Source organism: Tetrao urogallus (assembly GCF_951394365.1).
Source record: "Tetrao urogallus genome assembly, chromosome: Z".
NCBI lineage: Eukaryota > Metazoa > Chordata > Aves > Galliformes > Phasianidae > Tetrao > Tetrao urogallus.
The window spans coordinates 40,922,695-40,939,152 of NC_136816.1; the positions used below are offsets into that span (position 1 = coordinate 40,922,695).

General features: G+C 41.4%; 1 protein-coding gene across 1 annotated transcript; it reads left to right on the top strand.

Annotated features, from left to right (window-relative positions):
* Nucleotides 1-9,370: 9,370 nt before the first annotated feature.
* Nucleotides 9,371-13,133, top strand: LOC306957041 (riboflavin kinase-like; the record flags this gene model as incomplete). The annotated part of the gene is made up of 4 exons (XM_079548395.1): nucleotides 9,371-9,452; nucleotides 10,909-11,060; nucleotides 12,366-12,468; nucleotides 13,003-13,133. 4 exons carry the CDS (start codon nucleotides 9,371-9,373, stop codon nucleotides 13,131-13,133), a joined length of 468 nt encoding a protein of 155 aa, XP_079404521.1.
* Between the last annotated feature and the right edge of the window lie 3,325 nt (nucleotides 13,134-16,458).

Consider the following 16,458-nt stretch of genomic DNA (forward strand, 5'->3'; position numbering starts at 1 on the left):
ATCTCAGTATTTGAAATTTCAGAATAGAAATAGAGCTACTTTCAGTTACTTACCCAAAGTTCAGTACTTTATTTTAGTTATATGCCTGATTTGTCCTTTGATAGTCTTTTTGACTCCTCGTGTTTTCCACCTTGCCTGAAAAGTGTGGACTTTCCAAACCTTGTGATGTTTTGTCAGGAAGATTGTAGCATATCTCTTAGTCCTGCTACATCCAGGTAGAGAAGAGGTGTCTGTTAACAGCATTCCATGTGAGAGAACATTACTGATGCTAATGAGAAGTAGGGCACTACTGGTGCATTCTGCATGCTTCTGACTGTGGCCATTAAGCTTTGGATTACTTTGATGTACAAGTGCTGTGTAATGTCCATGCCACATGTGTGGTATTTATTTTGAATCAATCCTTTGGTAGAAAACATTACAATTTTGCCAGGTAACCTATTTTTTTTTTTAATTAATTGTTTTCTTGCAGTATAGGAATTATTGCATGAAGTGGAGTAAAACAGGCTTCCTTATTTTTCCCCTAAATTGATACTGTTAAGCATGTGGCTCTGCTTCCTTTTCTCAATATGGGTGCATGGAAGTAGAGGCACAGCCCTAATGATTCTGGAGCAAATTACTGTTTCCAGCCCGTAAGGCATGCTGAGATACCTGGATGAAGGAAAAAACAAACAAACAAACAAACAACAACAAAAAAAAACAACACAGAAAACTGTAAGGCATAACAAACAAACCAAACAATCAAAAAATCTTATTTCAAAACTATTTTTGAGAGGAATATACTTATCAAAACTGGAAATCTAACAACCCTCACCCCCCCGAAAAAAAAACCAACAGCAAAACAACAAGACCATGTAGTGTGGGTAAAGACTTTATTCCCTCTACAAAGAGAAACAGTCTCAAATGCTTACTGATGCCCTTGAACTGAAGACAACATATCTGGCTGAGAAGGAAACAAACCATGGAAAGCCTTTACAAACAATCACGTGGAAAAATTCATACTCTTAAAGTTGCACAGCTAACATAAATGAGTTCATCCATTTTAGTTTTAAACGGAGTAGCTGTGTGTGTGAATGTTCATCAAAAGGAGAAAAAAGCACAGAGATGTGTCTTTTTGCACGCTTTGCTGCGTTAATATAAACTGCCCTTTAGATGGTGCTCTCACAGTGTGAGCTGGGTGCTGCAGCTGTGGCTTTCCAGGTAGGAATGCAGTATTGATAGTGCTGCACAGTAAGATGGAAGAGCTTCCTTCCACACGTACAATCAAATCATCATTTTCATCTTCCTCCTCAAAGTGCTGAAGGCACTTGCCAGTCATTTTTTTCGAATATCAATGTCCACTAACTGATGTATTTCTGTTGCAAGACTGACTTCTATCCCCCATCCTGTGTTGCTAACGAATAGGGGAATAAGAAAGTCTGGAGACAAGGAAGAAAAAAACCCTTTGTACAGTGTGGTGCTGTGCGTGACCCATCACGATGTTCCTGTTTGAGTTCTGGGAAGCTGCCTTTTCTGTTTGCTGTATGGAGGGAGAGCAGAGGTAAGAAATATGAGGGTAGCCATTTATCTTTCATTCTATACATTCTGTTTCTAAACTGTCAGTATTTTGTGTGTCTGTGTGTGTGAAAAAATAGCTTGTTCTGTTCTCATAGTTTACTGGCTTACTCACTTTTTGCCCCCCCACATTTTTAGCATAGAAATTAAGATGAGATTTGAATGCAAGTGTACAGCTTTTCTTGAAGCATTCTCAGTACTTCCTCATGCTGTTCTATCGCAGAAGCAGGAAGTGTATGTACAAAGGGTGTAAGAGTACAAACATAGTTCTCAAAACATGTCTTGATTTATGAGAACAATAGCATTTCTCAAGACTGCAACCGTGTTGCATGTACACAATGCTTTCTTTCTGCTAATTAGAATCACAGAATTCTTTCACAGTTAAATACTAACGAAAGAAAGAGGGTGAACAGTTTATTCACCAGCTGACTGCATTTTCCTCTCACAAGAATCTGCAAAAGATAAGTGTTAGTATAGTCAAAATTCAAGCTGATGATTCAAGCTAAAAATTTCCTGCCCGCAATTGTTAGGGAAAGAGCAACTCCCTGGCACAGAATGAAGCCTCAAGTTATGGTTTGCCAGCATATCTCTGCAGGCCAGTTGGTATCAGAAGCACTCACTGTCTTATGGGTAGCTAGAGGATGTCTGGTTCTCCTGTTGGGACAGGGCTTCATTATGCCAACATGTGGAAACAGCACTAAGGTATGCTCAGCTCCACCTTGTCACACAGACAGGGCTGTCAGTAGCCCCCTTCCCCATCCCTCAAGGCCAGGCTATGCCTTGCTGGCCAGCTGGTGCCACCTGAGGATGTCACATCCCCTCTCCCAAGGTGGTGTGACTGTCCATCAGGCCAGGCCACGCACATGCTGTGTGGGTTACGATGAACACAACAAACAAAACAAAATGCTGATTTTGACTAGACTTTGTTCTGTCCATCCAGCTCCAGGTTCTCTGGAGGTTTTGAACCTGACTGTTCAAAAGTATCTTCCAGAACTCTCTGCAGACTCAAAGCTGAGAAGCCAACTGCTTTGCCCCCTTCTGTGTAATTTTCAAGTCTGCCAAATTGCCTCCAGGCTCTGGTCACCTCTTTTTGTCACACAAGGTTCTTCTTTTCATAATCCAAAATTTTCACAATCTCTCCCTTCCTTCTTTCCTCCTTTTTTCCTCCTTCTTTCCTTCCTTTCTTTCCTTCCTTTCCACTCCTCCCCTCTCCTTCCCTTCCCTTCTCTCTCCTTCCCTCCCCTCCTTTTGGCCAGTTTAACTCAGCTATCCTAATTTTGTTTCCTCCCAGCTCCTTAGGCTTCCTGTGCCTTCCAGCTCCATGTGTCCCCCCATTGGGAAGACAGTAGGAAAAGCTGAGCGTCCTTGGCTCTCTAACGCATTGCTTAGCAGCAACTAGAAACATCAATGTGTTATCAACATTGTTCCTTTCCTAAAGCCAACATAATCATCTTCTGTACGGGAAGAATCTGGGAGCCAGACCTTGTCCCTGATCCTTTCTTACGTAAGTATAGGGGAAGCAGGCCTATACTTACGTAATCAAAGAAACAATAATCACAATCATAATCATAATAAAACTAACAAAATCATGACCATTCAATTTCTTCTTTCACACCCAGACTAACAGGTGTGTAATACTCATATCTTTCAAAACCATCAACTCAAAACCATCAAACACGTTGCTGGGTCTTTTGGCTGCCAGTCAGTATATCAAATTAAGCCAGTACTTCACCACACCCATGACAAAACCCCTGACCACATATGGCTCTACTGAGTTCACCAGTGAGAACCCTGGAAAGGAACTGGGAGCCATGCTGGAGGGCCACTGAGTTACGCTTATTTTTATTTTCTAGCATTCAGAAACTAAATCCTGCTATGAACACCAGTTTTTAATGTGGTTGATGACCACGGGAAATGTATGTGCAGTTAAACTCGTTCATGAGCTATCCTATGCCAAGCAGCATAAAACTGCTTGTTAAATCAGCCCAATAGCGCCTTCAGCAGTAGTGATGTCCAAGGAAGGATGCTGCTCACCAAGAACGCTTCTTAGCAACTCACTGATGGGCTTGCTACCCAAAAAGAATTTGAATTGTCACTCCAAAAGCTTGAGTTGCCTATCTTTTCAAAATAGGCTACGTAACTCTGCAAGCCTTTATTGGGAAAGTAATTAGACTTCTAGGATGTGATGTAACATCAACCAAAGAAATTCTTGTTTCAAGGTCTGAAAATACAAATAGCCTGGTGTACCAAGATATCACTCTGACTCACAGATTTGAGTGCATTGGGAAGAATGTGGATTTGAAATAAAGTTCATGGCAGCATTCACAAAGATTAGAAGTTTATTTGGAATACAAATATAAGCCTGCTTTTAAACAGTCTAAAAACATTGGTGGGCCATGACCTCAGGGACAGAGATAACATCTTTTATTATACCAGAGCAAAACAGAGACTGAGAAAATTGTCCAGAATTTAAGTACGTGTCTACAAACTAATTGCCTCTTTAAGAAGATGCACCTTATATATGTGAAGTGAAAGAAGCTTAATCTGCAGTAAAGAAGAAATGAAAAGGAATTTGCACTCTCAGAGAAAGAGAAGAAATATTTTCTGGCATGTTTAAATTACTAATAAAGGCAGATCTTGAAATGTTATTATTTTTCATTCCCTGGTTTGTGGTTGGAAGGAAGTTCCACCTCTGCCTAGTTACCTAATTTTCTCATTGTTTTATACTTCTCTTGACCAAACATTATATCAGTCTTAAAAGTAGCACTGAGCAAAGTGTGGAGGAAGCAGCTTGTGTTATAGAACTGTTCTACTGAGTTCCATCACTAAACCATGTCCCTTAATGCTGTGTCCACACATCTCTTGAATACCTCCAGGGATGGGGGCTTCACCACTTCTTTGGGCAATCTGTTCCAATAATTTCTTTCAAGTGAAGAAATTATTCCTAATACCCAATCTAATCCTCTCCTGATGCAATCTGAGACCATTTCCATATATTGTATTACTTGTAACCTAAGAAAAGAGACAAACAGATGTCCTCAATTCAGACTCCTTTCAGGAAGTTGTGGAGAGTGATGAGAGTCTCCCATGAACCTCCTCCAGACTAAACAGCCCAGTTCTCTCAGACACTCCTCATAAATTGTTTTCTAGATCCTTCACTATCTTAACTTTTCTTCTCTTCACATACTCAACACAGGCAACTCAATATCCTTCTCATAATGAGGGTCACCTGAAACTGAAGTCAGTGTTTGAGGTGTAGTCTCACTGGTGCCACGTATCAGGGAACAACCACTTCCCTACTCCTGCTGGCAGCACTATTTCCGATGCTGCCAATGGCCTTCTGGGCCACCTGTGCACCTTCTGACTCATGTTCAGCTGGCTGTTGATCAGCCTCTCCATGTCCTCTTCTGCAGTGCAACTTTGCCCCAACTCTGCCCCAAGCCTATGCTGCTGCATGAGGTTGTTGCAGGACCCGGTGTTTACCTTTGCTGAATGCCATACAGCTGGACTCAACCCACCTATTCAGCCTATCCAGATCACTCTGCAAAACCTTCCTACCCGCAAGCAGATCAACAGTTCAGCCTAACTTGCTACGATCTGCACACTTACCCTGGTACTGAGGTGAGACTGACAGCTTCTAACTTCCTGAATCCTCTTTCCTGCCCTTCTTGTAGATGGTCATCACATCTGCCAACCTCCAGTCAACTGCATCCTCCCCAGTCAGCCAGGACAGCTAGAAGACTACTGGATGTTAAATTGCAGCCTCCTTCTGTAAGGCTACAGACTTTGTCTCTACAATGCTATGTTCACAACTTTCATTTGATTTTCTATGATGTATTGACTATTTCACAGTCTATTTTTTGCAATAAAATTTTGGCTTTGTTTCTCCTTTTGCCTTTCATTTTGCTGTTTAGTTGTCATAGTAGAAAGGAGCAATTTCAGTAAACTGTTTTATAATCTTTGTGTTGACTTTGCTAGATAATCGTATATTTTCTATTAATAATTATGAAACTCATGTGATCTTCTATAACATGAGAAGCAACTTTGACTTAGTACCAACACATACATTTTGTCCAGGTATTCTAGTACTAAGCTTCCTATTTGCACTTTGATTATGTCGCAGACTTCTGGCCCAGAATCTGATGATTTCATGCTATATTCTCTGATATTGCTACTTTCAGAAAGGAGGAAAAGGGAGTACAGTACTATGGATGCGAAATACTTAACGTCTCATAGTCCTTTGCTAGCCTCAGAAAGTTAGTTAAGTAACACTATGAGATAAATATTTACAACTAATGGTTTTGTCAGTAAGCACAATTTAATTAGCAAAGAAGGGGCTTATTTGTAACAGGAGTGGACTATTATTAAAATGATGTACTGCTTAGAGTCTCCTTAACTGAAGCATTTCAATTACTGTTGTTATCTATCATAATCTGTTTATCTAAGTTTTGGTGAAGAAAGTGTCAAATATAAGGCATATAAACTCTGTAACTGACTCATATGGGCAGAATTCACATCAGCAGTCTGTCACCCTGCTGCTCTGTGCACTCCTATAGCTACAGCAATAAACTGCTTCTCTTCTCCACTGAACAAGCATGTATTTCTACAACAGTATTAACACTTTTTTTCCACAGCAAATCCAAATGAGGCTACAGAGCTAATGTTCCTTTCAGTATAAAAACAGCATTAGACTCTTGTTTTTACTTTCTTTGACATCAAGCTTTCAACATCTACTCAAAATATCGTGATACCCTTTATTTTCTGGTGATGGTGAAATTTTGTCAAATTTCTGTGAAATTGGCAGCACTTTTGTTAATTTTGAATGTTCTCTATGTGATGTTTTTGCTGTACCTCATTTGTTTTGTGGGTATCTTGTTATTGTAGTGAGATTACCGAGATCAGCAGAGCACTTTTCAGCATGTCAGCTTCTTTTTACCACAATTTGTCCTTGGCAGTCTCTCTGTATACCACCTTCACAGAAGTACCCTATATGCTATACCAAATAATTACAGGAATATATATTAGTTCTTGGAGTTCCATCAACTATGAATAATATACATGGGCTGATATTTTCCAGTGCTGTCCTAAATTATTTGCTAAAATATTAGTTGCTATTCTGCACCTGAGTGTGGGAGAAGATGACAAAGAGAAACGTTGCAGTGCTCCTTCTGGATTTCAGAAGGGAGCGTGCAACAACAAATAGCTTAATAAAACAGGTAGAATAAAAAGGAAAACAGAGTGAATCTTCCTTTAAGTGCAGAAAACCTCACTTTCAAGCTGCACTAGAGGGAAAAAAAAAATAGTGCTCGGAGAGGATACTCCTCCCTTACAGTTTGCAAAGTTGTCTTTGTCACAACATCCACCCTCACACAGCAAAGGCCAGCAAGAGGTGCCCCAGCAGATGCCCTTACAGTGCCTTCTCATGTTTTCTGCAAGGCAGAATACAGCAGATACAGTTAGCCTTGTACATACAGCAGTGCTTTATCTGTTGGCAGCATCATTATAAATGCCATACTCCTTTCAATAGCACCAGAAATCATCACCAGGGTCTGGGACGTTTGCTCTGTCATTACTTAAAGTATGAGCAAGCTCTCATCTTTCAAGGACACAAGGACACAGCTTAAGGCCTCCTTGTCATATTGTACTACGGCCCAAGGAAGGTAGGAAGAGAATCATGTTAATGAATAATAAAAAGCAATTGGGAGAAAGCACTGAAGCCATTTCCTTTGCTGCCTCCTCCCTCAAGATGAGTCACTGGGACCACCATTTCCATCTTCTCTTTCTGATGTTGTTTTTCCCCTTGAAGCTTGAAAATTAAAGATGCCCCTTCAGCCTTCTGTAATGAGAACAGAGGTAAGGGGTAATGCAGACCATTCCTTGACAAAGGGAAGCCTGTACTGATGGCACACAACACCTGCTCCTTTTTCTTTATTCTGGTTTCTATGGCTACATCAAATACTTGGGGACTTTTCACTATAAACAGCTGTAAAAATGCACAATCAGAACAGAGCAGTTCTTTTCCAGCTGTGTGAAACAGTGCCTGGGTTTGATAGCTGCACAGATAAGCTATCAATCTACTTGGCACATGTTTGTGACTAAAATTCAGATAAAATATTTGAAGAAAAAATCTGCTAAATTAGAATACAGGTAATTAAATTCTCCTTACATAAAACCATCCCTCTAATCCGAACTAAGTACAGCGTCTATCAGAGGAGAGATATGTCCAGTGTGAGGGGCAATTTATAGCTGGATCAGAGCAACCTACAGCTTCTGAAGAGGAGGACTAATGTATCAACTGTTTGACAGGATGAGACATAGCTCACCAGACTTCCATAGGACTACTGTCTACACAATGCTTACGCAAATATTTACCTGACTTTCTGTTTCTCGAGATCTGCTACTGAGACTGCATATGCTTTGCCAAAATCTGCGAATACTGAAAAAGAAAAGTCTGGATGACATCTTGTGGACATCGCATGAACATCAGAATGAATCAACACAAGTATATATCTGCAGACATGCCGATTGTAACTGAAGATATAGTTTGTTACTCCCAGAAAAAAAACGTATGATGAACACTATAAATTTATTTGCTTCATAAGGTTTCTGATTTATCGGTTTCAACTTACAGATGAAATAGCCTAAAAATTCTAGGGGTCAGAGTGTCAGTGTTGACTGTCATGGTCCACTTTTAGATATATAATTAAGTAACAGTTTCTTCATAGTCAAATATCACAAGACAAATCTTTTTGTGACATCTCTCCATGCTGTCAGACAGCAGAACAAAACGTACACAGTCCTACCGTCTTTAGGATCTTTTTCTCTTCTGTTTTTCATTCTTTTTCATTCTGTTCTGTTCAGCTGTGGTTACACAAGCAACGATTGTGCAAGTTGCTCAAACTGGGGTAATGAATTACGATGTTAACATTGAATTGATGGCAGAAGACTGTGATAAGAAAGAAATAGGAAGAGGGTAAATCTGAGGTAGAACCATTTTCAGAAATGATTCCGGCCTTATCCTGCTGAGCAATGAGTGCCCACAGGCGCTGCGAACGGGTGAACCTTCAGCACTCTCCAGTGGGCTGCAAACAGTGTGCCACGGCAGCTGCCCAGCTGCTGGGCTGCCGGTAGGTATGGGCAGGACACAGGCGCTTGGGTGGCTTTCCCTCGTGAGAAACCAGCTGACAGAACCAGACCTAGATCCGGGAACGCTTCCCCGACTGGGAGATCAGAAAGGCAAAACGAGCGGTGGCGCTCAGGAGGACGGTCGTTCACATCAGCGAATTTATGTGCTTTTGTGTCAACGAGGCTACGCGTGCCATCGCCAAAAACGTGCGATTTTCTGGCAGAAAAAGCAATCGCGAAGAGCAGAGCTGAAGGGAAGGCGCGCCCGCCGCCTGAGCGCACGGGAAGGGAGGCAGGGCGCGACAGGAAGGCGGCAGGAAGGCGGCGGCACGGCTCGCGCCGGCCCCAGGGGCTCGCTTCCGCGCGGCAGCCTCCGCCAGCAGCGCCGCAGTACCGGCAGCACCCCGTCCCGCCGGCCACAGCGAGCGACCTCCGCCGCGCCGCGGCGAAAGCGACACGGACGACGACGGACGGCGAGGGGCGGGGCTGACGGCGAGGCCTTGGACGAGCCCATCGCCGAGGGGAGGCCGAGGCCTGCCGGCGTGTTCCGCCGCTCCGAGTCCGGCGCCGCCGCCCCTCCGCGTGGTGGTGCCTGCGGCGAGGCGGGCGCCGCGGCCGCGGCCGGAAGCGGCGGCGCGAGGCCGGGTGACGCGAGCTGGGGGCGGCCGGCAGCGCGGGGCGCTCCGTTGCCGCCATGAGACACCTGCCGTACTTCTGCCGCGGGGAGGTGGTGAAGGGCTTCGGCAGGGGCTCCAAGCAGCTGGGCGTGCCCACCGGTGAGCGGCGGGCCGTGCTGGGGGGTCTGCTGGCGGGCAGGGCTCGGACCGGGGCGGGGGGACTGCTGGGTACCGGGGGCAGCAGGCGCCTTGCGCCTTGTGGCATGCGTGCGCCTGTAGCAACACCTGTCCTCCTCGGTGGTGGCTTTCTTTCTTTTTTTTTTTTTTTTTTTTTTTTTTCCCCTCTATTGCCTTCCCTTCTCCCCCTTCCTCCCCCCCCCCCCCCCCCCTTTTTTTTTTTTCTTTTTGTCTTTCTTTTCTTATTCTCTAAAGCTATTTCCTTCATGCTTGTGTTCGCTCGTCAAGCCATCTGATGGTCATTGCCCTCCGCAGAGCCGAGGTGAGGCGCGGCAGAGGCGCGGAAATGGAGTGGAAATGATGCGGAGGTTAAAGAATCACGGAGGGTGGGGAAAAATGCGCTTTTCTATTGTTCGTCTCTGTTTCGCTTACCCAAATGCAGATAAAGGCGTAATTGGAACGCATTTCACAGAATCACAGAATGGCCAGGGTTGGAAGGGACCTCAAGGATCATGAATCTCCAACTCCCTGCCGCATACAAGACCACCAGCCTCCACATTTAGTACTAGAGCAGGCTGCCCAGGGCCCCATCCAATCTGCCCTTGAACGCCTGCAGGGACAGGGCATCCACAACCTCTCTGGGCAGCCTATTCCAGTACCTCACCACTCCCACATTAAGCTTTGTTCCTCCTTAAAGAGGCACTGAACGAAACTTCCTGCGACAAATCCTCAGGTGCTGCTCTTGTGATGGCACGTGATAATCACTTAGTGTTTTTTGTCCTGGTTGTGTGCCAATGGCTGATTGGTCTCAAGGGCCAGAAGGAGGAACCTCCTGACCAGTTGGAGTCTTACGGCTTGCCCACAGAGCCGTGGAAAGGCACTGTGTGGGAGAGGAGAGCTCCTGTGAGGGCAGCCTGGGTTGGGTCAGCAGGGCGCTTCCCGAAGGGAATACATCAATCTGCAAACACAGGTGCTCCCCCAAACAATAAGTATAAATCCAGCAAGCCTTTGTTTACTCCTGCATGTTTATTACATAATTTTGCAAGGTAGCGAATAGTTCTGAGGTTACTTTATAGTGTAGAAGAAACTCGGTTTTTTTCCTCTTCTTTGACCATATTAAAGCTGCAGTAGTTATCCTAATTGTAAAATAAATACTGGCTGGGTATTTTACTTTGTGTTTATTAATTTTTACTGCAGAATAGAATGTATATAAAATAGTCTGTGCAAGAGATGTGGTAACTGTCATTGCCATGAATGTTGCGAAGGTGTTTTGCATTTTATACTTTGCTAAATGGTACGTTACGTGAGGATGATCATCACTGTAAGCGTTCTGTTTGTAAATGGCAAGCAGGCAGGAATTATAAGTCTCAGAACGTTCTGTTACAGCCCTGGCTTCCTCAAAGTCACTCACTCTTTACCCTTTCTAACATCTTTGCAGCTAACTTTTCTGAGCAAGTAGTTGAAAGCTTTCCATCTGATATCTCTACTGGTATATACTATGGATGGGCCTGTGTTGGAAGTGGAGATGTGCATAAAATGGTTTTGAGCATAGGATGGAATCCATTCTATAAGAATACTAAGAAATCAGTGGTAAGAACTTTAATTTGTGTGGTGCTTTTAATTATAATGAATGAGGCAGATGTTGGTTTTAAACAAGATAAGCAGCATGTGACTCATAAATGATACCTAGAAATTATGTTTGCTCTTAGAAATGCATTTGGTATCAGCATCCTGTGTTTGTGTTCTGGAAAGCAAATAGGCTGAGTGGTCAGAGAGTATATAGCTGTAGATAAATAACATTTATTTTTTGTCCTATTCCGCCATTGCTTGGATATTTCTAAGATCAGAATTTAATTATTTCTGAAATGGTGATTGCTTTTGGTGCAGATTCTTCTCTTCAGTAACAGAATCCAGAGATGTGGTGCTGTATCTTGGTATAATAAATTAATATTCAAAACTGCATAATAGTAGAACGGAGAATTAAAATTCGGAACTCTGATGATTGTTTTTTCTTGTTGTCAGTTCCCTGGTGCTTCTCCCAGTTCTTAAGAGCAGGGCTCTTAATTGTTGAAAACACTTTTATTTGGGCAAGAATCTCTGGAGTGGTGCTTAGTCTTACCAGCAAACATACTCTAAATTTTTTGCAACCACTTTTTCTGAGCAAGGTGTGGGATGGGGAGTCCTTTCCCAGCCTTTGCTCCTGGAATTCTGTTATTCAGTTCCCAGAATCTAATCATTTAAAGCTGGTTGTAAAAGCTGTCTGTAAGTCAGCTATTTCAATTTCAGGTCTTCATAGTTCTTTCATCAACTTGATGACGAAGCATTAAGCTTTCTCTGTGATTTAGAATAGTATCATAGAATCACAGAATGGCCTGGGTTGAAAAGGACCACAATGATCAACTAGTTTCAACCCCCCCTGCTATGGGCAGGGTCACCAACCAGCAGACCATGCTGCCCAGAGCCACATCCAGCCACAAGGGATGTGCCACATGGGGCATCCACAACCTCCTTGGGCAACCTGTTTCAGTTTTTTTTGGGTGCTTTGCAAATACTATTTGCTGTTTTGGAAATACTAACTCTGGGAAATGGTGAGAAATCGTGGCTTTTCAGTTACTATCTTCTTATAATATGGCAATCAGAAAACTCTGAGGTGAATATTTTATAAATCCCATGCAAAGTACAATTCTCCTTCTTAAAAAAAAAAAAAAAAAAAAAAAAAAAAAAAAAAAGCCCTAGCCTCTTAGTATTGCACTATAGATGTTAAACTGAATGTCTCTGTTCTATTATATGTGCTGCAGATAATTTGACTTACAGGTGTTAGATAAACGTCCCTTACGGTAAGGGGAAATAAGCTGTAAGTCCATTGCAAATGCCAACTTATTTCTTTTCCTTTAGGAGACGCACATTATCCACACCTTCAAAGAAGACTTCTATGGAGAAATCCTTAGTATAGCAATTGTTGGATATATTCGACCAGAAAAGAACTTTGATTCCTTAGGTCAGTATTGCAGGCCACTCTAGAATTACTTTCTTAAGTTTTACTTACTCAAGTGCTGTTCCTTTGCCATCTGTTTCTTCATAATTAGCTGCTTTACCTGTTATCATTTGAAATTTCAGTACAGTGTTTTCATCAGATAATGTGTAAGTTAAATTAAAACAAAGAAAAAAAAGCCTTCCTGCATCTTACTTCAGTCTAAATTTCAGTTGCCTGAGGAGTAATGTCAGAATCATGAGGTTGTCGTAAAAGCGTTGGTCTTATCTGCTCACTTTTTAAAATGCAGCTCTGATAGGTTTTAAACAGTTCAGCAAGCTCTGTTGATCTTTTTCTGAAATTCCTTTCGGATGAGAGAGATAGCAGTGCTTACACTGGTGGAAAATGCAACTCTGACATGTTTGAAAACAAAAAATGTTGCCTTTGAAACCTTGCAGTAATCACTATATTCTTCCTCTGTGATTTTCTGATATTCTGTAGAAGATGTTTTTAGTTGTTATTTTGTGTTCAGCTTTTAAACATCCCTGTTTGTGTTTGTAGATGCACTGATTGCAGCAATTCAGGAAGATATTGAAGAGGCAAAAAGGCAACTAGATTTACCAGAACATCTTAAACTCAAAGAAGACAACTTCTTCCATCTGCCAGGGGGCAAAATAGTTGACAACCACTGAAAAAAAAAAAGAGCAAACCCCTGCTGCTTTTTTTTTTTTTTTTTTTTTTGGTGGAGCTCTTACATTTGCACTGTTTATGTAGGTACCTTGTTCTCATATTTTTTGGGGTAATGAGTTTGGAACCAACTCAAAACTGAGTCATGTAAATGGATTAAAAGCTGTCTTAGGTCTTTATTGATAAATTGTCTATCCTAAAGTTGGGACACATGGAACATGACCAAAGTTAATTATGGCCTCTTCAGCCTTAGGATATGTAGAGTTCATTTTAGAGAAGAGTGTCAGTTTTTAAGATGGAGTTTATTCCAACCTCTTTTCCCAGTTTTATATCATTCTGACATTGGCGTTGTAGGTAGTAACTTAGAAAATTTTGATACCGAGCAAAACATTTCCTGTGGTACAGGAAGCTGATGATTAGACAACAAGAACAAGAACAGTTCTCCATGGTTCTTGTTTTTTTCTAATATGCTGTACAGCCATTGTAGTTGAAACTATCATTTCAACTGAAATTATTTATTTTAACTTTATTTGAAATAAAGGTAGTCACTGTTGCTCACTGAGTTACTGGAATCTGTACAGTTGAAAGTGCATGTGACAGTGCATGACCTCTGTAGCTTCCTTCTGAGGGAGTGTATTGCTGAAATTCAGGAAATGAATGACAAGATGAAAGTTGGCACGCTCTGAAGTTTTAGGCTCTAAAGTCGTGGAAGTCTTACAAAAAGACTTCTCTTCTTTGGGAAGATCTAAGGCAGAAGAACTGCATTTTATTTGCTGCTGGTAGTTTTCTTAGATGAGGAGAACCTTAGGGTTTTTCACTATACCAACAATATAATGGCTGACTTCATGATTAAAGTTAGCGTAAGGCACAGAAAAATCCCATCAACCCTCTGGGCCAAGTGTAGGTAAGATCCATGGTTTCGTTCACTGAGTAGTCAATACAAATGAAAGCCTTGGGGAACTTGTGAAGTAATGTATCAACATTATAGTAGGAATTGGGTATTGTTACAAGTAATTGCACTACTTCCTACTATGAAATGTATGCACACATAAGCAGAGGAGCTTTCTCAAGATGAATTGGACTTTGAATAGTACTACTTGAAGTACATACTGTGAGTCCAGATATAAATGTATTTCTTTCCCTGTAGATTTTTCTATCCCCTTCTCAGTAAGGGTAGCTAGGTAAGTCGCTACAACTGTTTCATCTTCATATTCAATACTGGCTTATGACATAGCAGGAATATTTTCTGAAATTCAAAATAATTCTGTGGATGCGTCTAAATTGTAGTTCTGTGACAGAACTGTAATTTGGGGGTGCGCAGTTCCTGTAATACAACTATGAATTTACTCCTTGTCCTAGTCTGTTTGGATACTACATTTTGGTTGAAGGTTTAAGAGGGTTTTAACTAGATAGCTTGCTTTGTCTTCTTTGTGGCAAGTGCTGTTACGATGCTAGTTCCACTTCGTATTGTTTTAACTTTCAGCCAGTATCAGGGGATATTAGTAGGGAAGAGGCCTTGAGTGAATCAAGGAGACTTGTTAGCTATGTAGAAATTATACAGAAACTTGAAATCATTTAAATGAATTGTTCATCTGTTGTGTTGATAGCAGACAGAAGGAATTCAGGGGGCACTCATTTCCATACAAGTACTTGTAGGAATAAAAATTTTGATCTGTGTTGCCAAGGTGGTTTACGCGCTTCTCTCCAAAGATGCCAAGTTTTGTTGTCTGGACATTAAACGCACATCTGCCTTCCTCCTCGGAGAGTCTTAGGAAGAAAATTCACTCATCAGCAGTTAGGAATGCTGTCTTTGGAAGAAGAGTGCAATTGCAGTTGTGTATAACTTGTTGGGAACTGTATGTAAGCCTCTGTGAAAATTGTTGTGTAAGAGTGACAGTTGATTTTTTAATTTTTTAAAGGAGAATATATTTAGGGGAAGGTTTGAGGCATTCTTGAAGTTGTAAAATTTTGACATTATTACATTTTACTATTTCGGGGATGAGTAAATAATAGCCACTCTAGTCAACAGAATGTGTTGTCATATATATTCAAAGAAAAAAAGCAGATATTTATCATAGTACTGTAGCTGAACTCTAAAATAGCCTCTTTATTTTTTTTTTTTTCTCCAATTAATGTGTCTGTTGTGGAAACCTTAGTGCCTTAAGCTGGTTGTCTGAGTAATGCATTTCTGTATCGGCCAATTAATGATACTATCCAAAATTTGTTCTACCTGTAGAACCACTGCACTGTGGAGAGAGAACAGTGAGGAAGAGAAACTTTGAAAAACTAGTAGTTTGCTCTCAACTCTCATCTGAAGTGTGACAAGTGTTTACAACAGACTAATAAACTGGTCTTTGTATGTTTGCCATCAAATTAAAGAAAACGTTATTAGATCCATTTGGTTGAGTGTATCTGTCTGTCCATGTTATTTAAGATAAAATGTTATATATCAGCTGTTAAAGCTCAGTACTTAAGTCCTAGCACAGTACAAATTTTAAGGGTTATATTTTTATATTATATACAAACTCTATTTATTTCAGTTGATGTTACTGCACTGTACTATTAATAAAGGAATTGAAATACTCAGAGTTCTTCTCGTCATAGTTTTCCTGACTATCTGATCACTCAGTATCTGATGCGAATCTTCTTTGTGTATTCCTAAGAATGTTCTGAAAGAGGTACTTCAGATTTATTTAATTACCCTGCCTAAATTTTTGTTTTCAGCAGAGAAGTTTGTTCTTGCATTACAAGTGTGGCACATAGGGGTTTCTTATAATAATTTTAGTGAACTAGAAGGCCACTTACATTTCTGGAGTCTGAGCAGTACAAATATTTTCAGTTTCAAATACACATTCTCATGTAGAAAACAAGTTTTTTCTTTTTCCCACCTTCTTTTGTTCTGAAATGAAATACAGTCATACAGTATCTGGTATAGGTGGTTACTTTCTTAATTGAGAGCATTCCTATAAACAGATATGGAACATATATTGTAGGTGTCCTTAATTTGGGACGATGTATTGATGTATTTGGGATGATGTATTGATCCTCACAGGGCAACCCATCAGCACCACGGTCAGCCTGAGTAAGCACTGTGCAGCAGAGCAGTGGCCTTGAGCCTGTGCCTTGCAGCACGCGTCCTGTGGCTGCAAGGCAAACTCAAGCAGATTGTTGTACTGGAGGGGCCTGAAGGCAGCTTCCCTTCAGTATCACCTTCCCAGCTTCGCCTCACAACAGTGCTGATGAGAACATCCTTGATGTTCCTTTATATCCTAATGAGAGCTGTTGTCTTGCAAGACAAACAGAGCTGGAATGATGGTACCTGGTGAGTGA